General features: G+C 40.2%; 1 protein-coding gene across 3 annotated transcripts in view; it reads right to left on the reverse strand.

The window, feature by feature from the left end:
- LOC134346869 (contactin-associated protein-like 5) overlaps nt 1-23,842 on the reverse strand; it is a 1,934,616-nt gene that overhangs the window by 1,266,727 nt on the left and 644,047 nt on the right. For all 3 annotated transcript variants that reach the window (XM_063048675.1, XM_063048674.1, XM_063048673.1), the window contains exon 4: nt 6,981-7,128. In XM_063048675.1, the coding sequence (XP_062904745.1) occupies nt 6,981-7,128 (148 nt within the window). The remainder of the gene's footprint in view (nt 1-6,980; nt 7,129-23,842) is intronic.

Raw genomic sequence — 23,842 nt, forward strand, 5'->3', positions numbered from 1 at the left:
TTTGTAAGAAATTTTCATGTAGGGACACATGAAGTGCAAAGTTTTCTTCCAGATGGCTTCATGGAATTCAACTGGCTACTGCATTTCATTATCATCAAATTGAGGAAGTATGTCAACAGGAAACTTCATGGCATACACTCTCATGTCACACAGTTTTAAAAGGTAATGAAAACAAGTATCTACAGTTAAGTTCATCATTGTGCCATAAGAACATTTGGCCAGATGAAGAGAAGAATGCTTGAGGGTTAAACACTCGTTCCTGGCAAGATTTACCAGCGAAGGTAAAGCTCTTACTCTTACATATGGTTGCATAGACTAGGACTTTATTCTCTGGAAAGTGAGAATTAAAGTGGGAAGTGTATGATATCAGGAGGAGCATTGATAAGATGAAAGACAATGTGTTTTTTTTCCCCTAGGGGAAACGTGCTTAAGAATAAGTGGGCATACAGTAGGTTTCATCCCTCAACCATCAGGCTCCTGAACCAGAGGGGATAACTTCATTCAACTTCAGTCACCACATCACTGTACTGTTCCTACAACCTATGGACTCACTTTCAAGGACTCCTCATCTCATGTTCTCAATAGTTATTGCTTATTTATTTATTATTATTATTTTTTCTTTCTTTTTTGTATTTGTGCAGTTTGCTGTCTTTTGCACACTGGCTGCTTGTCTGTCCTGCTGGGCGCGATCTCTTATTGATTCTATTGTGTTTCTTGTATTTACACTGAATGCCTACAAGAAAATGTCTCAGGATTGTATATGATGACATATATGTACTTTGATAATAAATTTACTTTGAACTTTGAAGATCAGAAGACATATAAAGTAGTACAAATCATTTTACTTCATGTATTGGTTTTTTGAATTATGCACAAACAAAATTGCAATTGTACAATAAGAAATGAAATAAGAGAAGGAATAGGTCACACGGCCCCTTGAGCTTGCTCGATCATTCAATAAAATTATGACTAATATAATCTTGACTTCAGCTTCACTTTCTCCATAATACATGATACACGTACCTAACGTCTAATAAAAATTACCTATTTCACTCAGCCTCTTTACCTCTGAGGGGCATAGTGACACTGCTAGTGGAGCTGCGACCTCAGAGATTCAATAATCCACATTCAATCCTGACCACCTGTGCGGGCTGTGTGGAGTGTGCACACACTCCCTGTGAACACACGTTTCCCCTCACTTACTTCTATGTCTCAAAGATATTCAGGTTAGCAGGTTAATTGCTGAGTGAGTAATAGAATCCAAAGAGAATGAGGGGAAAATAAGACAAGATTAAGGTAGGGTTAGTGTAAACGGGTAGTCGATGGTTCTATGGTTCTATGGTAAAGGATAAAACTTGCTTCTGTATGTCTCCATCACCTCTCAAGGACAGAGCACTCCCAGAAATCTCCTGAGTTATTTGACCATGTATGGACGCAGGAGGGTGTGTGTGTAGGAAGGAAGGGAGGAAGAACATCCTGTTTTGCTAGTGTTACTCTGTCGCTTGGATGGGACAAAGCAACAGTGTTCTGTGACGCTCTGCCAAGCATGTTATGTTGGTGCCATAATGTGTGGCAACCCTTGCGGGCTGCCCCTAGCACCTCCTTGGGTTCATTGGTTGGTCACACAAATAACGCATTTCACTGTATGTTTCGAAGTTCATGTGACAAGAAAATCTGAATCTGAGCCTTTCAGAGATTCAATGCTAAAAGAGGAGAAATTCCTTCTCATCTCAGGCACACACGAGAAAATGCATATTCTGCAACTATAACTACTTACTTGAGACTCTGATCCTGGGGAAAAACCTTTCTATATTGACCCTGTCAACCCCCATCAGTATCTTATACACTCAGTGGCTGCTTTATTCGGTGCGACTGCACACTGTGTGATGCTATTACAGCTCTGGGCTTTGGAATCAGAAGTTCGACTTTGATGCCATCTGTAAAGAGTCTGTACTTCCTCCCAATGGAATGCCTGGATTTTCTCAGGCACTCTGGTTTCCTCCCACAGTCCAAAGATGTAGCAGTTAGTATGTTTGTAGTTTAACTGGTCCTTGTAAATTGTCCAATGGTCAGGCTGGATTAAATTGGGGGTTACTGGGTAGTACAGTTTGAATGGCCAGAAGGGCCTATTCCTTGCTGTATCCCAATAAATAAATAAATAAATAAAATCATGATTATATATTGCTTGGTTTTCCATTATTATTTTTGCAAAGATCTACTTTATTGGTTAGTGTGGAATACCACATGCTTCAACAACCAAACCCAGCAGTAAAGAAGTGTATTCAAAATGTGATTCTTCTTCATTTTCCACCAACCATATTCCCACATGTAGACAAGGTCTCAGTGGTTGAATGGGGTAAAACTGTTGCTTATTCATTCAGCCACGCCCTCTCTCTACATATCATGGAGATATTCTAGCATTGCTCATGATGAAATAATCCTTCTCACAAAATCTAGCAAGAGTCTAATATTCCGTCATGTCCTTTCCTGAAAGACAGAGTCTTCTTGGTATCTGGTTTCAAGGACTCCTTACAGGAAATATCCAACTTTCCAGTTCCTTGAACTGAGATCAATGAAGAACCAAGACTAAATGATTATACTGTCACCCAAATTAATGTAAAACCAGGCGAAGAATATCAATAAGACCATAACACCATAAAACATCGGAACAGGATGAGGGCATTTGGCCCATTGAGCCTGCTCCACCATTCATTCATGGATGATTTATATTATCTCTCTCAAGCCCATTCTACTGCCTTCTCCCCGTGACAGTTGACACACTTACTAATTAAGAACTATCAACCTCCACTTTAAATGTACCCAATGACTTTGTCTCCACAGCCATCTGTGGCAATGTTGGAAGGAAATAATAGAAGGCAATAATGCACCACAGTTCCCTGGAATGATACAACAGTTTATAGTTTCAAAAATTGATGGATAGATACAGTATGGAAGCAGAAGAGATGCTAAAGACTTTGCCTGTTATTGACTGCTTCTCCTTCTGGCTCCATCCACCCACTTGACACAAGTGTATAGTGCCCTTCACACTATGCCATCTCCCCATCATCTGGTTCCTCTCTCCTAATGGTTCCCTTATCTCTTCCAGTGGTATTTAATACACACTACTCCTTAGTTTTCTCTAAAGATTATCATTTGACATCATCAAGCACAAGCTGGTTGCAATGGGTGAAGTATCAAAATGAACTAATTTCAATGGATGACTTTGAGATGATGGAACATTTCTTGGAAATTTTTAAATGCTGAAATGCTGGAGAGGATAATAAGTAGGATGTTGATGCCAAGTAACACTTGCACTGTACAACCTCCAAGCATTAATCATCTTTAACAGGAGGTAGTATAAATCTTACATCCAATCAACATCTTGGGAATTAACCAAATTTACAACTAATTAAATATGTAATCAGTGGCTGCTTTATTAGTTACCCCTGTATCAAATAATGTAGTCACTGAGTCTGTGTTAGTGGTCTTCTGCTGCTGTAGCTCATCCATTTCAAAATTCAATGTGCAGTGCATTCAGAGATGACCTCCTGCTCACCACAGTTGTAAAGCCTGGTTATTTGAGTTACTGTTGCCTTTCTGTCAGCTTGAACTAGCCTGGCCATTCTCCTCCAACCTCTCTCATTAACAAGGCATTTTCACTCACAAACTGCTGCCCCCCGGATATTTATTGTCTTTTGTCCCATTCTCTATAAACTCAAGAGATTGTTGTAGATGAAAATTCTGAGAGATCAGCAGTTTCTGAGATACTAACAATCACTCTATGGTCAGAATCGCCTTGATCACCATTCTGATGTTTGGTCTGAACAATTGAACCTCTTGACTATGTCTGCATGATTTTAATCACATGATTGTTTGATTAGATAATGAGCAAGTGCACAGGTGTAAGGTGGACACAGAGTGCAGATCAGGGACAGGGTATCTGACCAAGTGCTTCTTCTCCTGTATATATAAACCTTTCCAAAATCTAAAAGGTCAAGGTCAAGTGTGTGATGTAATGTTTATCACATCTTGATGAATGTCCCTCTTGCAGATTGTCTCAGTAGTAAGGAAGGAAAATGCAATGGGAGTATTCATTTCAAGATGACTAGTATATTCAAGCAATATACTTACAATACTTGCAATATTTGGGCCCCTTATCTAAGAAACAATGTGCTGGCATTGGAGAGGGTCTAGAGGAGGTTCACGAGAATGATCTCAGGAATGAAAGGATTAACATATGAGGAATGTTTGATGGCTCTGGGCCTGAACTCACTGGAGTTTAGAAAAAGGAGAGGTGAATCTCATTGAAACCTATCAAATGTTGAAAGGGCTAGATAGAATGGATGTGGAGATGATGTTTCCTGTAGTGGATGAGTCTAGCACCAGATGGCACAGCCTCAGAATAGAGGGAGATCCACTTAAACAGAGATGAGGAGGAATTTCTTTAGCCAGACGATGGTGAGTCTGTGGAATTCATTGCAGCAGACAATTGTGGAGACAAAGTCATTGGGTCTATTTAACCACTCATTCACAATTCCAAGTGTATTTTAATACTGACTGATCGGCACAAGCTGTGAAACAATTTGTTTCAAGACAATGTTACTAAAACACATTCATTTCATGCAAATCTAAGTAAACATGAAGCTTCACCACCCTGTCTAATTAACAGAACACAGAGACTTTGGCCTCAGAAAAACAGTCCCGAGAAGGATATTTTTTCTCTTTTAGAGATTAGATTGGTTTCTCAATGTAATTTCTGAGAGCATGAATCTCAGGGTCACATTTTACTATGAATCACTACACATTTTGACTGGCTTGCAACTTTTGTCCCATATTCCTTTCAGTAATCTTGCCTGGAATCCCAGCATAGGGTAGATACTGGACAAAGTTATCAGAAGTAGGTATATAAATCTTAATTACACAGTATTGTGCAAAAGTCTTAGACACATATAAAAAATTCTGTGAAGTGAAGATGCTTCCAAAAATAATTAAATTAGAAGTTCCTAAATATCAAAAAAATTATAAAAAACAGTAAACAGTAAAAAAACTAAACCAAATCAATATTTGGTGTAACCACCCTTTGCCTCTAAAACTGCATCAGTTCTGTTGGGTACACAGTCATGCAATTTTATAAGAAAATCAGTTGGTAGGTTGTTCCAAGCATCTTGGAGAACTTGCCACAGTTCTTCTGCAGACTTTGGCTGTCTCACTTGCTTCTGTCTCTCTAGATAATTCCAGATAGCCTTGATGATGTTGAGATTAGGGCTTTGTTGAGGCCACACCATCTGAAACCATATAAAAGATCTAGGGTGCCTAAGATTTTTGCACAGTACTGTATCTTCATGGGATATTGACCTCACTAATAATGCTTGCATTTAAAGTCCATCTCTATGTGGCCTTAAAATTGAGGGGGCTGCTAAGAATAAGTCACACTGGTGGATCTGGAATTACCAAGGTGAGACCAGGATGGGTGGGGTGGGGGAGACTTTATTCTCTGAAGGATCTTTTACAATAACCTGATTGATATTTGGTTAATATTACTGAGACTAATTTGCTCCTTATTGCAGATGTTCAATGAATTACTCGGGCAACAAGTTATGCAGTCTACCCCTCAGCTCCAGCAACATGAGTCAAGTCTTGATCTTGAGAGCAACCTGTCTAGTGTCTTCCCGTGATTGCTGACTTTGTGTGTTCTGGCCTCCTCCCACATCCTGATGTGTTGATTCTCAGCCAGCTTAATACACTGTTGCAGTTGGATGGAGTGTAGAGTTTTTTTTATATAAATAGAGCACAGTAACAAGACCACACCTTGACATGCACATGAGAGAGAATAGGTTGCGTGGGACTCCGTTGGTCAGAGCTGACCATGGATATTGTGTCCTAGCTGTCTAGATACGCAAACCTGGGAAGAACGATATGGAGGGGAAGCTGTTGCCCATGTAGCAAGCTCCCTCTCTTCATGCATCTGATGAACCCAAAGGAACGGCAGAGACTGATACAGTTTGGTATCAGCAGCGTCCCAGGAGTTGCCAGTCGGCATTGAACTCTATGTAGGACTGCCTTAGAGACTTGAACTCTAGAAATTTTTCCCTCTGGGTTTACTCCCGAAGTATTCCCCATGAAAGGGTATAGCCACAAGGCAACTGAGGTTTGAGATCAGAGTTTTCCTTCTCCTAGATGAGCTGCACCACGGCTGACAAACCTTATCTACCCAAAGCCACCGGTTTTAAGGCACCAGTAATCCACCTTTGCCCCTTCTCCTGTCAGTAGAAATTGTCCCACTGGGCTTAGTAGCTAAGCCACACATGAAGGCTAGGAGTTGGACTTGGTTGTCAGAGGCTATTTGAGGCGTATACCATTGGGAGCATTTAATAGGTGGTGGGAGCTTGTCCCCATTTCCACCACTGGCTATTACAACCTTAATCTGTTACAGCAGAATATCACAGGGAAATGGGTCAGATAAGATGCAGCATGGATATAAATCCAGCATGGATGCAGCATGCAGCATGTAAGAAAATACGCGAATTTAACTCTCTAGCTTCTGAAGAGAATTGAATCACATACCTCTGATTGGTGACTCAGAATTTTGGCTCCCAGTTTGGTGAGCTACTCCTATCAAATATCCTGATAATTGTTATTCAAAAGCTGATTAAAGGTGTTTAACCTTTAAGATTCTTATTGAAAGAATAGGAAGTGCTCCTTCTATTCTGGCCAAAATTGCCAACACCATGACTAACTGATGAACTTACTTTCTACTGGTAACCTAAGGTCATTATGTTTACTTAAGTGGCAGTCATTCACAAGTAAATTCTGGTATATGCAATCCTTCAAAGCATTACCAAAGGTGCTAAATGCAAGTGTTACTGAGTTTTTGTCTCTGGTGCCAATTTCAATGAAGGTACTTGTAGCTGATGATCATTCAATATTCAGTGGAAGCAAATCACTTTAAAGTAAAGACATTTTTTAAAGCATGTACTCACTGTAGGGGCAGCCGTAAACCTCAACCCTCATCCCTATTCTACCATTTGGGTTCCACTTGAGGGGGGCAAAGCGTAGGAATCTGGCTCTGATGGAGTACTGCAGTTTGTAATGCACAACACTGTCTGCATTGGAGTTTCCTGGAAAGGCCTGTGAAGATGACAGAAATAAATTAATGATGACAAGTTTCAATCAGTTACTCATGTCTTTCGTACACCAAAAGTAATGGGACATGTCTTTCACAAATGTTAACATTTTCAAGAGGTTTGTGCGTGATGAAATATGCATTTCTGACCTACCTTTCCTTACTTACATTGTGCCTTTTGACCTCTAGTTTATTTTCCTGTTTCCAATACTTCAGGTTATTTAAGTCACAATTTCTTTATATATGAAGATTTTCCTCAATACATGCTACACATATTTCAAGGGAAATGGTATATTTTAATTTGTAGCACTCTAGTCACTCGAGGGAGTATTTCCTGTTTTGTTTTATGCAATTATTAATAAACCTTCATAAAGATCATAAGACCATAAGACATAGGAGCAGAATTAGGCCACTCAAGCCTGCTCTGGCATTCCATCATGGCTGATTTATGATCTCTCTCAACACCATTCTCCTGCATTCTCCCCATAAGCTTTAACACTGTTACTAATCAGAAACCTATCAACCTCTGACTTAAAGATACCCAATGACTAACCTCCAAACCCATCTGTCGCAATGAATTCCATTGTTTCATCATCCTCTGGTTAAAGAAATGTGTCCTCGTCTCTGTTCTGAAGAGACACCCCTGTACTCTGAGGCTGTGTTCTCTGGTCCTAGATTCTTCCACTATAGAAAACATCCTCACAACATCCACTCGACCTAGGCCTTTCAATATTTGATAGGGTTCAGTGAGATCCCCCCTCATTCTTTTAAACCCCAGTAAGTACAGGCCCAGAGCCATCAAGCTCTCCTCATATATTAAGCTTTTCATTCCCAAGGATCATTCTTGTGAAAACTTGATTACAATTCCTTGAATAAGAGGCAAATCAAAGAAGAATTCTAAATTTATTTCAAAGGAGTGTTGTTGAATTACATATATTACTGCTGAAAATTACCTTGCATTTTTATATCCAGAGAAGGCCAGAAAGACATTATTTTAAGCCAGAATGAAAGTGATTTCCTATGTTTCTGGGCAGAATGAAAGGAGAAACTGATACAGCCCATTCAATAGATGAAGGAAATCTTGAACAACACACACAAAATACTGGAGCAACTCAGCAGGACAGCCATTATTCGAATCCTGATGAAGAGACTCGGCCCAAAACGAACACCGTTTGTTTCTGTGCAAAGGTAGTGCCTAACTTGCTGAGCTCCTTTAGGGTTTTTTTGTGTGTGTTGTGAAAGAAGACTTTTTCCTCAGGTCTGGATTCTAACTTTGTAATATTATCCTGTCCTGGTATTTGTTAATTCCCTCCCATTATTAATACCACCTTATCATATTTCATATTTCTGTTTTAAAATTTATATAATTCTTTAATTTAATAACTGATCTTTATATAATGTATGATTTTATATATTTTACATAATTTTCAATGTACTAATTATTTGATTTAATAATTCCTAATTTCATAATTATTTAATAATATTAGAATGCTGCTATTTTTTGTTGCATGTCATACCAACACACCACAACAAATTCTAAATACATGTAAGTGTATATGGCAAACTAAGTGGATATGTGATCCTCAGAAATTTTCATTTGCTTCAAATATGTCATCCTATTTATACTGTTTATCTCCACCCTTACTCTGTTGAAGCCATTCTCATCACACTTTACTCAAGGAAGGTGGGGAATTGGGGAATTTCCAGGAAAAAGAACAACACAGCAGATCAGCCATGTTACAAATGGATGTCAGGGGGGATATTCAGAGCGCATACAGGTTCATTTCACTTCTATTTCTTATCGTGAATGCTCATGAGCTCAAACTTACTGAGCGGTGTAAATCCTTCAGTTTTGTTTATGTGCATGATGTAGACATCTGCTGCATGTGACAACCTCATAATAGATCACAATAGCATTGAATTTCAGAAGTGAAATTCAAAGCCATCAACTTCAATGGAATTACATTTCAGAAGAAGAGTTCAGTTTGCATAACTTGCTACATTATACTTTGAGCACAAGTAGTCGAGGTCAAATTTTTATTCAAGTTGTTCGTCAAATCATCTTGTCTTCATTACTTCTACTTCCTATTCAATCTAGTAGCCTTAACATCAAGACTTGGATTTTCAGAAATGCTTTTCACTTTACTTTTTTTGAAAGCGGTAATGTAGTTCAGCTCTTTTAGTTTCCTCTTTTGGTAAGTCAATAAAACAATGAAATGATAAATGAAGCATTTCTGTCTTGCATAATAAATAATTACTCTGGAATTACAAATTGCTTTCAATAATAAAGCAATGATACAGAAGAGGATACAACTGGAAAAATATTGCATTATGATTTTTTAAAAATCGCATTTATTATGCACAAGGAAATCAAATACAGAAAGCTAGACAAAGAATAAGTCAACCAAACATTCAATATTAATAATGCATGAACTGACAGCTCCAAATACTGGATTATACTGTTTAGTGGATATATAAGATTTTGGAAGTTACTCACTCCAATAGCCTTAATCTGATATTTATTACAGATAAAGTCTATCACCATTTTGAACAATGCTAGTAAAATCCAAACTGAGCCTAATTAAACACAAGTAGAAAATGGTACAAAAATAAAACTGTACTTATCCTGGGAAGGTTCTGAAGCCATTTCCAATTCAATTAAACAGGCTTTAGTTTGAAGCCAGTTTCCAAACACAACTCTTGATTTTCTAACTTGCTACTCGTTACACAGATTACATACAACAAGGAACTGTAGACCAATTATTTATCTACAGCCTGTCAGAATTTCGGACTTTATATATGGTAGTCTGGCCTGGGCATTAAATCTGTATGAATTCTTTTGAAGGTTTGGTGATTAAATGAGCTCGTCAAGGTGGAACTAAGTCAGGTAAATCAGGAGAATTTCAGGTTTAATTCCAGACATGCATACTAATTGGGTTCTGTGCAATTGTCTGTGCTTGCCAATGTTATGTAGTGGACCAATTTACAGACCTATAGATATCTGTTCTGCTTACATCAAACTGTTAAGGTCCTTGATAGATACATGGGAAAAGTCTGAAGGGAAATGTGCAGTCACATTTGGGCAAGTTCAGGTGTAAAGCAGAATTAAAAAGGCAAAGAATTGCCATTTAGCCCATTGATATTATGGTGGGTTCTCCAGAGTAATCTATTGAGTCCCTGTTCAACATTCCTTTTCCTATCACTCTCAAATTATCTATCTTCTTGCTTATCCGCTTCTCATTTGAAACTCTCACTTAATGCTGCCTCCATCATTCATGAATTCCAGTTCTGCATCAGAAAATATTTGCTCATTTATCCCATTGTCTTTTCCACTTTGAATATGTGCACCATGGTCCCTCAGCAATCTGCTAATGGGGAACTATTCCTTTCTTTTAACAAGTACACATTATTCACCTCTAACAAAGCTTTTCCCATCTTTCCTTCTAGCTCAGCTTTCCAAGTCTCACTTGTTGCTGGAATATTTTCATTTATTGGCTGGATTTCAGGGAACCCCTTTAAGGATCCAGGTCTTCTGAAGTACCTGCAATTCTGCTGCAGTGCAAGTTTTTAAAAATAAAGCAAACTGGATGTAACATGACCAATAGATAAGGAAACACAATTTGATAAGTACAATGACTGGAAATAGATAAGGTACAAACCAGCCTTTTACGAAGATTCAACATGATCTCAATCCTACCTAGGTGAATCATGTCTTGGTACGGCAATTGCTCTGCCCAAGATCACAAGAAACTGGAGAGAATTTCTTCCCTCAAGCTGTGAGACTACTGAACTCCCGGCCACCATGCAGGTCTCATCACCTATAAAGCGCCAGTAGCATATACTGTTTAATTTTTGATTTGTGTCATAAATACACATTATGCAAAATGTCAATCTTCTGGAATATTTACTGTGATAATAATACTTCATGTGAGTTATATGTACTGTGTACCTTGCTCATTTCATTTAGTTGTATACATGTGTACAGCTGGATGACAATAACCTTGAACTGGAAAGTTGCTAGCTTAGCACATCATGGAAACTAGCCTCCCTTCCATGAACTCTATCTATAACTTCCTGCAGCTAGAATAATCCAAGACCTTGCCCACTAGGGACATTTTCACTTCTTGCTCCTCACATTGGGCATAAGTGACAAAAGCCTGAAAGGACCTACCACCAGGCTCAAAAGGCAACTTGTACACTCCGTGGCCACTTTGTCTGCTACTGCCCATACCTAATATAGTGGTCACAGAGTCTATGTCTTTGCTGGTCTGTTGTAGCCTAACCATTTCAAGATTCAACAATTTTTGCATTCTGTGCACCAATCTCTGTAAACTCTAGAGATTGTAATGCAGGAAAATCCAGGAGATCAGGAATTTCTAAGATAACAAGATTACTCCATCTGGCACCAACAATCATTCTGCAGTCAAAGTCACTTAGAATACATGTCTTCCTGATTCTAATGTTTGTTCTGAACAACAATTTGAACCTCTTGACCATGTCTGAATGCTTTAATGCATTGAATTGTTGCCAGGATTGGCCAATTAGATATTTGCATTAACAACAGATGTACAGGTGCACCTGATAAAGAGGCCATTGAGAGCATTTGCCTGTTATAAGACTACTGAACAGTACCCTTATACTGTTCAAAAAGATGGACTGCTAACCTCACAATCTACGTCATTATGGCTTTGCTACTCATTGCCGGCTTCCAGTTCACAGTCTCTGCAATTTATTGCTGATCCTTGTACTACTGCAAGACACTGTTGTAATGAAATGATCTATATGGATAGCTTGCAAAACATTGTTTTTCACCGTACCTCAGTGTGTGACAATTATAAGCCAATTTACCAGTGCTTCTTTTTCTGCAGTTGACAATTTCATACACTTTGCTAGTTATTTTCGTAACCCTCCCTGCCACCTTCAAAGACCTCTGCATGTTTATGTACAAGAAACTAAAAGCAACAGCCACAACCAATTATATAGTGCCTTTGAAGTGACAAAAACATCACCAGCATTTCAAAAAAACATCATCAAACAAGAAGTTAACAGAATACATCCTGAAGGTGGGTTTTAAGGAGCTTCTAGGAGAAGTGTGGTATATAGACAAAGATTAAGGAGAGAATTCTAGATCTAGAAAAACTGTTAACTTTCCCCAAGCAGTAAGGCTGATCAACACCTCTATCCTCCAACCCAACACACCACACAGCCCCATACCCTTCACAATTACTTAATAATTTCCTGTTAGAGGCACTTTATGTACAGATATTTCTGTGCCTAGCAGTCTATGTATAAGCTATCTTATGTATTTATATTTATTATACTTCTTATTATGGGGTTCTTTATCTTATATTTTGGTTTGTGCTGCATGGGATCCAGAGTAACAGTGATCTCACTTTATTTTACACTTGTGTTTTGGAAATGACATTGAACAATTGCGAATTTTGATTCATGAATCTTAGGGATAAAACAGTTGGAAGCATTGTCCACCAATGGAGAGGTATTTGAAACCTGATCTGAAGAATAAAATATTACTTTACAGGATGCTGATTCAAATATTTTATTGTTCCTAACATTTATTTGCTACTGGGCTACATTAGTTGAGGAAGATTTTTGCCATACACTTTGAGAAAGTTTATTATCTATTCAGCCAAACATTAATAATTAGGAATTATACAAATTGTGCTTCCCAGTTCAAGTGTAATTAAAGAGAGATTAAGAGCTTAGGATAACAGGATGCCACTTGATTATCCAAATGGTTAGATTAGTTGAAACAAAAATTGCTTGATATTTTTTTCCCCAGCTCTTAACGTTAAATTCATGAGAACTTAACACTTGAATAGACAGAGAGGGTTTGATATCCGGGATGAGCTGCCTGAGCAATCATTATGCTTAAAGAGGTATTTAGAAAAAAAAACATTTAAATTGCCAAGGCATGGAAGGATATAGTCTTAATGTGGACAAATAGGATTAATGTAGACAGGCACAAAGGCTGGCATCCATGTGATAAAAACAGTAATATTGACAGAATTGAATTCAAGGCTTAAGACAATCTTCCAAAAATGGCTCAATAGTAAAAATATAGCAAAGGTAATAAACACTTTCACTATATCCATATTATTGTATTATTTTGTCATAATATCTTGACCCAAAATCTATTTGGAATATTAACAAAGAAAAGTGAGAGCCAAAATGACACATTTTAGAAAACACTATATACATTTGAACGGGCTTGTATTAACACTACCTGGGACAGAAAGAGAAAGAGGAATAACGGACATAAAAAAATTACACAACAGACAGACAGAATTTTTATGGATATATTTTCATTAATGAAAATAGGATTCAGCATTTCATGCGAGCAAATGTAATTCTGCTAAGACGTACACACCACTAAACTTAAATGAAAGCACAACTCAGAACAATGAAGAAATTATCACAATTGAAGAGCAAATTAACCACTGAAAGAGCATGACCTTGCACGAAAGACATCCCCACTATCAAGGTGATCAAAATTAATCACGAATTTGAAACACAAAATAATTGATTGCATAAGTATTCCAACCCCCTGTAATATGACACAGCAAACCATCATTAGTGTAGCCAATTGGACTTAGAAGTCACAAAATTTGTTAAATGGAGATCTGTGTTTGGAGACCTGTGTACAGTCAAGGTGTTTCAATTAATGGTAGTAAAAATACACCTGTATCTGGAAAGTCCAGTTGCTGGTGAGTCAGTATCCTGGCAAAAGAACACTCCAACCAACTCTGCGAAAAGGTTATTGAAAAGCACAAGTCAGGAAATAGATATAAGAAGATTTCCAAGTCACTGAGTTTCCCTTGGAGTACAGTTAAATCGATCATCAAGAAATGGAAAGAATATGGCACAACTGTAAATCTGCCTAGAGCAAAACATCCTCAAAAACTGAGTGACCATGCAAGAAGGAGACTAGTGAGGGAGGCCGCCAACAGACCTATGACAACTCTGGAGGAGGTACAAACTTCAGTGGCTGAGATGGGAAAGACTGCATGTACAACAACTGTTGCCCAGGTGTTTTACTAGTTGCAGCTTTACGGGAGAATAGCAAAGAGAAAGTCACTGTTGAAAAAAACACACATGAAATCTTAGCTAGAGTTTGGCAGAAGGCATGCGGGAGACTCTGAAGTCAGTTGGAAGAAGGTTCTATGGTCTGATGAAATCAAAATTTAGCTTTTCGGACATCAGACTAAACACATTGTTTGGCATGCGCCAAACACTGCACATCATCAAAAACACACCATCCCAACTATGAAGGATCATGGTGACAGCATCATACTGTGGGGATGCTTCACTGCAGTAGGCCCTGGAAGGCTTGTGAAGGAAAGGGTAAAATGAATGTAGCAAGATACAGGGAAATCATGGAGGAAAACCTGATTGCATTTGCAAGAGAACTGTGACTTGGAGATGATTTGTTTTGCAGCAAGACAATGATCTCAAGCATAAAGCCAAAGCTGCATGGGAATGGTTTTAAAACAACCAATCCTGTGTAGCTTAAAAGTTGGTTTAAAAGTTAATGTCCTGGAGTGGCCAGGTCTCAATCCAATTGAGAATTTGTGTCTGGACTTGAAAAGGGCTGTTCATTCATGATCCCCATGCAATCTGACAGAGCTTGAGCAGTTTTGTAAAGACTAATGGGAAAAAATTGCAGTGTCCAGATGTGCAAAGCTGATTGAGACCTATCTACACACGCTCAATGCTGTAACTGCTGCCAAAGATGCATCTATTAAATGTTAACTTGAAAGGGCTGAATTCTTATGTAATCAATTTTGTGTTTTATAATTGTAATTAATTTAAATCACTTTGTACAGATCTGTTTTCACTTTGACACAATAGAGTCTTTTCCTGTTGATCAGTGTCAAAAAAAAACAAATTAAATCCACTGTTGTAGAACAATACACCATGAAAACTTCCAAGGAAGGTGAATACTTTTTTTTATTGACACTGTAATAAACAACCAATATATTTAAGACTATAAAGCAGAAAATGCCATGAGAAACTAGAAACAATCCAATACATTACAGGATCCTGCAGTAGTGTAACTCAAATATCATTTACCAAAATCTTGATTTAAAATATAAACTCATAAAAGACACCTTACAAGTAGAAGCCTAATCCAGTTTTAGAGTCAGAGTCCTTGAAATTATATTACAACATATCCATTATTACTGATGAGACAATCCATAAAACTTGGCTGGGTATAATATTACAGGATAAACAAATAAGAACAACTTACTTAATAGATATAATCATTCCAAACATGCATAACATACAGAAATTAATAAGTGAGAAACACCAGAAATATGCCGAATTAAAAGAGGAAATTGAAAGACTATGGAATATGAACAGGGAATATATTGTCCCGATAGTAATTAGACCATAAAGCCAGAAGACGTAGGAGCAGAATTATGCCACTCATCCCATTGAGTCTGCTCCACCATTTTATCTTTGCTAATCCATTTCCCTCTTAATCTTATTCTTCTGCTTTCTCTCCTGACTAATCAAGAACTGATTACCCTCCGCCTTAAATACACCCAATGACTTGGCCTCCACAACCACCTGTGGCAACAAATTCCAGATTCACCACCATCTGGCTAAAGAAATTCCTCCTCATTTTTATTCTAAATGGATGTGCCTCTATTCTGAGGCTGTGCCTTCTGGTCCTAGAATCTCCCACCATGGGAAACATCCTCTCCACATCTACTCCAGTGAGGCTTTTGATCATTTGATAGGTTTCAATGGGATAGCCCCTCATTCTTGTAAATTACAGCGAGCAGAAGCTCAGAGCCATCAGTCACTCCTCATAGGATAAGTCTTTCATTCCCAAAATCATTCTGGTGAACCTCCTCTGAGCCCTTTCCATTACCAGCACACCCTTCTTGAAATAAAGGTCCCAGAACTGCTCTCAGTGGTGAAAGTGCCCTATAAAGCCTCAGCATTACATCATCGCTTTTATATTCTGGTCCTCTGGTAATGAATGCTAACATTGTGTTTGCCTTCCATACTACTCACTCAATCTGCAAATTAACTTTTAGGGAATCCTGCACAAGGACTCCCAAGTCCCTTTGCACATCGTGTTTTTGAAATTTCTCCTCATTTACAAAATATTCTATGCTTTTATTTCTTCTACCAAAATGCATAACCATACACTTTCCAACACAGTATTCCATTTGCTACTTCTTTGCCTATTCTCCTAATCTGTCTTAGCCATGCTGCAGCCTCCCTGCTTTCTCCACCTGTGTTTGTATCATCTGCACAACTGGCCACAAAGCCATCAATTCCATCATCCAAATCAGTGACATATAACGTGAAAGAAGTGGTCACAACACCGAACCCTGCAGAGCATCATTAGTCACTGGCAGCCAATCACAAAAGGCTCCCTTTATGTTCACTTTGTGCCTCCCACCAGTCAACCAATGTTTTATGCATGCTAGCATCTTTTCTGTAATACCATAGGCTCTTATCTCGTTAAGCAGCCTCATGTGCGACATCTTCCCAAAAGCCTTCTGAAAAACAAAGTACACAACATCTACTGATTCTCCAATAGCTCTCCACACAGCTTTAGACCACCTGGATAATACAAACACCTATGTCAGGATGTTGTTCATCGACTATAGCTCAGCATTTAATACAATCATTACCACAATCCTGATTGAGAAGTTGCAGAACCTGAGCCTCTGTACCTCCCTCTGCAATTGGTTCTTTGACTTCCTAACTGGAAGACCACAGTCTGTGCGGATTGGTGATAACATCTCCTCCTCGTTGACGATCAACACTGGTGCACCTCAGGGGTGCGTGCTCAGCCTGCTGCTCTACTCTACACGACTATGTGAATAGGCATAGCTCAAATACCATCTATAAATTTGCTGATGATACAACCATTGTTTGTAGAATCTCAGGTGGTGACGAGAGAGCGTACAGGAGTGAGATATGCCAACTAGTGGAGTGGTGTCGCAGCAACAATCTGGCACTCACCATCAGTAAGACGAAAGAGCTGATTGTGGACTTCAGGAAGGGCAAGATGAAGGAACACATATCAATCCTCATAGAGGGATCAGAAGTGGAGAGGGTGAGCGGTGTCAACTTCCTGGGTGTCAAGATCTCTAAGGATGTAACCTGGTCCCAACATATTGATGCAGTTATAAAGAAGGCAAGACAGTGGCTATATTTCATTAGGAGTTTGAAGAGATTTGGCATGTCAACAAATACACTCAAAAACTTCTACAGTTGTACTGTGGAGAGTATTCTGACAGGCTGCATCACTGTCTGGTATGGGGGGGCTACTGCACAGGACCGAAAGAAGCTGCAAAAGGTTGTAAATCTAGTCAGCTCCATCTTGGGCACTAGCCTATAATGTACCCAGGACATCTTCAAGGAGCGGTGTCTCAGAAAGGCAGTGTCCATTATTAAGGACCTCTAGCACCGAGGGCATGCCCTTTTCTCACTGTTACCATCAGGTAGGAGATACAGAAGCCTGAAGGCACACACTCAGTGATGCAGGATAGCTTCTCCTCCTCTGCTATCCAATTCCTAAATGGACATTGAACCCTTGAACACTACCTCACTTTTTTAATATATAGCATTTCTGTTTTTTTGCATGATTTTAATCTATTCAATATACGTATACTGTAATTGATTGATTGATTGATTGATTTTTCTTCTATATTATATTGCACGTCACATGCCGGTGATAATAAACCTGATTCTGATTCTGTAATAGAAGCTGCACTCACTTCTGCTGCCTGCCACTCTTGAACTTCTGGCATACAGCTATTGTCTTCTACGGTGAAGACTGATGGAAAATATTTATTCGATTCATTCTCCATTTCCTTTTCCATCATTACTATCTCTCCAGCATCATTTTCCAGTGGTCCAATATCTACTCTCACCTCTCTTTTACACTTTATATATCTGAAAATAAACCTTCAGAATCCTTTTTGATATTATTGGCTACTTTACCTTCATATTTAACCTTTTCCCTCCAAATGCTTTTTCAGTTCCTCTTTATTTGTTTTTAAAAATTTCCCAATCCTTTAACCTCCAACTAATTTTTGCTCTATTATACGTTTTCTCTTTTGCTTTAATGTTGGCTTTGACTTCCCTTGTCAGCCATGGTTGCATCATCCTGCATTTAAAATACTTCTTCTTTGGGATATATCTATCCTCCACCTTCCACATTGTTCCCAGAAACCCCAGCTATTGCTGCTCTGCTGTCAACTCAGCTCATGTCTCTTTCCAATCAACTTCAGACAGCTTCTCTCTCATACCTCTGTAATTCCCTTTACTCTACAGTAATACTGATGCATCAGAGTTTAACTTCTCCCTCTCAAATTGAAGGGTGAATTCTATCATATTATGATCACTGCATTATAAGGGCTCCTTTACCTTAAGCTCCCTAATGAAATCTGATTTATTACTTAACACCAAATTCAGAAAATTTTATCCCCTAGTGGGCTCAACCACCAAGCTGCTCTAAAAATCCATCTTGTCGGAATTCTACAAGTTCTCTCTTGTGTGATCCAGCAACATGCTACCTGCATATTGAAATTCCCCATGACTCTTGTAACATTACCATTTTGAAGCCTTTTCTAACTCTCATTGCAATTTGTATACTACATCCTGGCTACTGTTTGGAGGTCTGGATGTAACTCTCATCAAGGTCTTTTCACCCTTGCAGTTCTTTAACTTTGTCCTTCAAATATTCCACATCTTCTGATCCTATGTCACCTCTTTCTAAGAACTTGCTTTCAGTTTTCATCAACAGAGCCACACCATCCTCTCTACTTTTCTGTCTGTCCTTTCATTACAATGCACTGTATATCTTCAGGTGTTAAGCTCCCAACAATAATCTTCTTTCAGCCACGGCTCAGTGATGCCCAAATGCCATACCTGCCGATGTCTAACTATGCTACAAGATCATCTACTTTATTCCGATATTGCGTGCATTCAAATATTTAATATTTACAATTGGTAGCATCCCAAAACCACAACATAATAGCATTGAATTCTTAGGCCTGCACAGCAATATTTATATAAATCTCCAGAAAGCCACAATATTAAACACCATGAGAATATCTGTAAGTTCCTAGCAACTGAGAAGTGACTCTGCTTGGCTATGCCTGTAACTCAGCTTTTACCAGTTTGAGCTAAGAAAAATTAAAAATATAATCATTACTTCATTTATAGAGCACTTTTCATACAATGTGGGTCAAAATGCTTTGCAATGGGATAAAAGTACAAACATAAAAACAAATTAAAAGTAAAAACAGATATGAAAATAAAAGACAAAAGATGTTAGTTTAAAGCAATGTTAAATAACTTTTGAGCTGGCGTTTCCTAGTGCCAACTGGGTCTTAAACACAAAATAATCTGCAGATTCTGAGGTCAAAGCAACACTCACAACACGCTGAAGGAACCCAGCAGAGCAGGTAGCATCCGTGGAAACGATCAGTCAACGTTTTGGGCCGGAACCCTTTGTCATGACTGCAGAGGGAAGTGGCAGAGGCCCTATTAAGAAGGTGGGGGGAGGGTGGGAAGGAGAAAGCTGGTAGGTTCCAGGTGAAAAACCAGTAAGGGGATAGATAAAGGGGTGGAGGAGGGGAAGCAGGGAGGTGAAAAGGCAGGAAAGGTGAAGAAGGAGTAGGGGAAAACAGAATAGGTAGTAGAAGGAGGTGGAACCATGAGGGAGGTGATAGGCAGCTGGGGGAGGGGGCAGAGTGACATAGAGATAGAGGAAGGGAGGGGGAGGGAATTACCGGAAGTTGGAGAATTCTACGTTCATACCAAGGGGCTGGAGACTACCTAGAGGTGTTGCTCCTCCAACCTGAGTTTAGCCTCATCATGGCAGTAGAGGAGGCCATGTATGGACATATCTGAATGGGAGTGGGAAGCAGAGTTGATGTGGGTGGCTACTGGGAGATCCTGTTTGTTGTGGTGGACGGAGCAGAGGTGCTCGACGAAGCGGTCCCCCAATCTGCGTGGAGTTTCACCGATGTAGAGGAGGCCGCACTGGGAGCACTGGATGCAATAGATGACCCCAACAGACTCACAAGTGAAGTGTTGCCTCACTTGGAAGGACTGTTTGGGGCCCTGAATGGTGGCAAGAGAGGAGGTGTAGCACTTGCGCTTACAGGGATAAGTGCCGGGTGGGAGATCCGTGGGGAGGGATGTGTGGATCAGGGAGTCGCGGAGGGACCGATCCCTGCGGAAAGCGGAGAGAGGTAGAGAGGGAAAGATGTGCTTAGTGGTGGGGTCCGGTTGAAGGTGGCGGAAGTTGCGGAGGATAATGTGCTGGATCCGGAGGCTGGTGGGGTGGTAGGTGAGGACAAGAGGTGTAGTCGAGGTAGTTATGACAGTCAGTGGGCTTGTAGAAGATATCAGTGGACAGTGTGTCTCCAGAGATGGAGACCGAGAGATCAAGAAAGGGGAGAAAAGTGTCCAAGATAGACCAAGTGAATTTGAGGGCTGGGTGGAAGCTAGAACTAAAGTCGATGAAATTGACAAGCTCAGCATGGATGCAGGAAGCAGTACCAATGTAGTCGTCAATGTATCGAAGGAAAAGTTGATGAGCAGTACCAGAATAGGTTTGGAGCACAGACTGTTCCACATAACCAACGAAGAGGCAGGCATAGCTAGGGCCCATGCGAGTTCCCATAGCTACACCCTTAGTCCGAAGAAAGTGGGAAGAGCCAAAAGAGAAGTTATTGAATGTGAGAACCTCGCAAGCCCACTGACTCTCATAACTACCTCGACTATACCTCTTCCCACCCCGCCACATGCAAAAATGCCATTCCCTATTCCCAGTTCCTCCGTCTCCACCGCATCTGCTCCGAGGATGAGGTTTTCCGTTCCCGGACATCTCAAATGTCCTCTTTCTTTAAGGATCGTGGTTTCCCTTCTGCTGTTATCAATGATGCCCTCACCTGCATCTCCTCCATTTCCCGTACTTCAGCCCTCACCCCATCATCCCGCCACCACAACACCACAACAGGGACAGAGTGCCTCTTGTCCTCACCTACCACCCCACCAGCCTCCAGATCCAGCACATTATCCTCCACAACTTCTGCCACCTTCAAGAGGACCCCACCACTAAGCACATCTTTCCCTCTCTACCCCTCTCCGCTTTCCACAGGGATCGGTCCCTCCGCGACTCCCTGATCCACATGTCCCTCCCCATGCATCTCCCACCTGGCACTTATCCCTGTAAGCACAAGTGCTACACCTGTCCCTACACCTCCTCTCTTGCCACCATTCAGGGCCCCAAACAGTCCTTCCAAGTGAGGCAACACTTCACTTGTGAGTCTGTTGGGGTCATCTATTGCATCCGGTGCTCCCAGTGCGGCCTCCTCTATATCGGTGAAACCCGATGCAGATTGGGGGACCGCTTTGTCGAGCACCTCTGCTCCGTCCACCACAACAAACAGGATCTCCCAGTAGCCACCCACATCAACTCTGCTTCCCACTCCCATTCAGATATGTCCATACATGGCCTCCTCTACTGCCATGATGAGGCTAAACTCAGGTTGGAGGAGCAACCCCTTGGTATGAACGTAGAATTCTCCAACTTCCTGTAATTCCCTCCCCCTCCCTTCCTCTATCCCTATGTCACTCTGCCCCCTCCCCCAGCTGCCTGTCACTTCCCTCATGGTTCCGCCTCCTTCTACTACCCATTGTGTTTTCCCTTATTCCTTCTTCACCTTTCCTGCCTATCACCTCCCCGCTTCACGTCTCCCACCCCATTATCTTTCCCCTTACTGGTTTTTCACCTGGAACCTACCAGCCTTCTCTTTCCCACCCTTCCCCCACCTTCTTTATAGGGCTTCTGCCCCTTCCCTCTTCAGTCCTGACGAAGGGTTCCAGCCCGAACATTGACTAATCATTTCCACGGATGCTGCCCGACCTGCTGAGTTCGTCCAACGTATTGTGGGTATTGCCAACTGGGTCTGCATCCCTTATAGTTTTAGGTATTGAACTCTAAGGTTTAGGTGCTATGATGGGCCGAAGGGCTCAGTTCTGTGCTGTATAATGCACTGACACTATGACATCAGCTAGTTGTAGGCTCAAAGGGGTCAGGGACATGGATGAACTATAATTCATTGAAACATGTCAATCCCTATTTTGTAGGAATTCAATTACTGAGCCACCAGTGTAGGGGCTTCCCTCTGCATGAAGGAATTCTTCCACATCCTGATTCTAAATGGCCTTCCCTTTATTCTGAGAGTATGTTCTAGATTCCTCAGCCAGGAGAAATGTCTTCCCTACAAAGACAATTTAGTTAGCCAATTTTAATTCCTACCCCATTCCCGTTCCAACATGTCGGTCTATGGCCTCCTCTTGTGCTATGATGAGGTCACACTCAGGGTGGAGGAGTAACCTCATATTCCATCTAGGTAGCCTCCAACCTGATGGCATGAACATTGATTTCTCCTTCCGATAAATTTCTTTTTCTATTTTTTTCTTTTTCTCTTCCCTCTTCTTCCATTCCACACTCTGGCCTCTTACCACTTCTCCTCACCTGCCTATCACTTCCTCCTGGTGTTTCTCCTTTCTTTTTTCTTACAGTCCACTCCCCTTCCTCTCAACTTCCTTCTTCTCCAGGCCTTTACCTTTCCCACCCACTTGGCTTCATCTATCACCTTCTAGTTTGTCCTCCTTCCCCTACCTCCACCATTTTATTCTGGTATCATTCCCCCTTCCTTTCCAGACCTGATGAAGGGTCTTGGCCTGAAATGTTGACTCTTCACTCATTTTCAGAGATGCTGCTTGACCTGCTGGGTCCCTCCAGCATTTTGTGTTTATTGTTCTGGATTTCCAGCCTCAGTAGAATCCCTTGTGTTGGTGAGTCAATGACATCTCATTCATTCAGACCCGGGCCTAGCTCTCTCACCACATAATAAATCCATCATCCCAGAAGCCTGTGTAATCTTCGCTCAGTGGTGAATTATATTATTTCTCTTTCCCAAGTAGGAAACAAAACTTTGTGCACATTATAACGGCTGTAATCTTACCAAATACTTAAATAACTGCAGAAAATGAGGGGTCCCAGAGAAGGTTGGGGAGAAACCTGTTTAACAGAACTAGTTCCAGGGAAGAGAGGCTTCAGTTATTCTGTTAGAATGGAGAAATACCATTCTTCTTGGAGCAATGAAAACTAAGGAGAGATTTGAAAGAGGTATAAAAGATGATGAAAGACACAAATAGTGTAGAGTGTTAGTATCTTTTCTAATTTAAAACTTGGGATGCAAAAAAAAAACAATGCTCTCTAGCAAAATGCTTATCATTTACAACATAAAAAATGATTATTCTACAATATAACGTAACATAACATTACCAACATTTTAAATATAGCATTGTAATTTGGAATGTTAAATCATTAAAACATAATTATGATTAATCATGCAATTATTAAAACAAAATTGAAAGTTAATTGCCATTTGAATTGCATTGGAAAATTATTTTCCAACGTAATTCAAATGGTAATTAAGTCAACTTTGTTGCGATAACAGTAGTTCTGAATTGAGAACAAGGTGAGAAATGGCCGAAGGTGGGGTAGGAGGGGTAGGAAAGGAGGAGCTGGAAAGGAGAGAGTGGCTGTGCCAGTACAAGGTGGTGAAAGTGGTGGAGACATCAGTGGAGAGGAGAGGATGGGAAGAGGAAGGAAGAGGAGAGGAGGGAAGAGGAGAGGGG

This window comes from Mobula hypostoma, chromosome 5 (assembly GCF_963921235.1).
Source record: "Mobula hypostoma chromosome 5, sMobHyp1.1, whole genome shotgun sequence".
NCBI classification, from domain to species: domain Eukaryota; kingdom Metazoa; phylum Chordata; class Chondrichthyes; order Myliobatiformes; family Myliobatidae; genus Mobula; species Mobula hypostoma.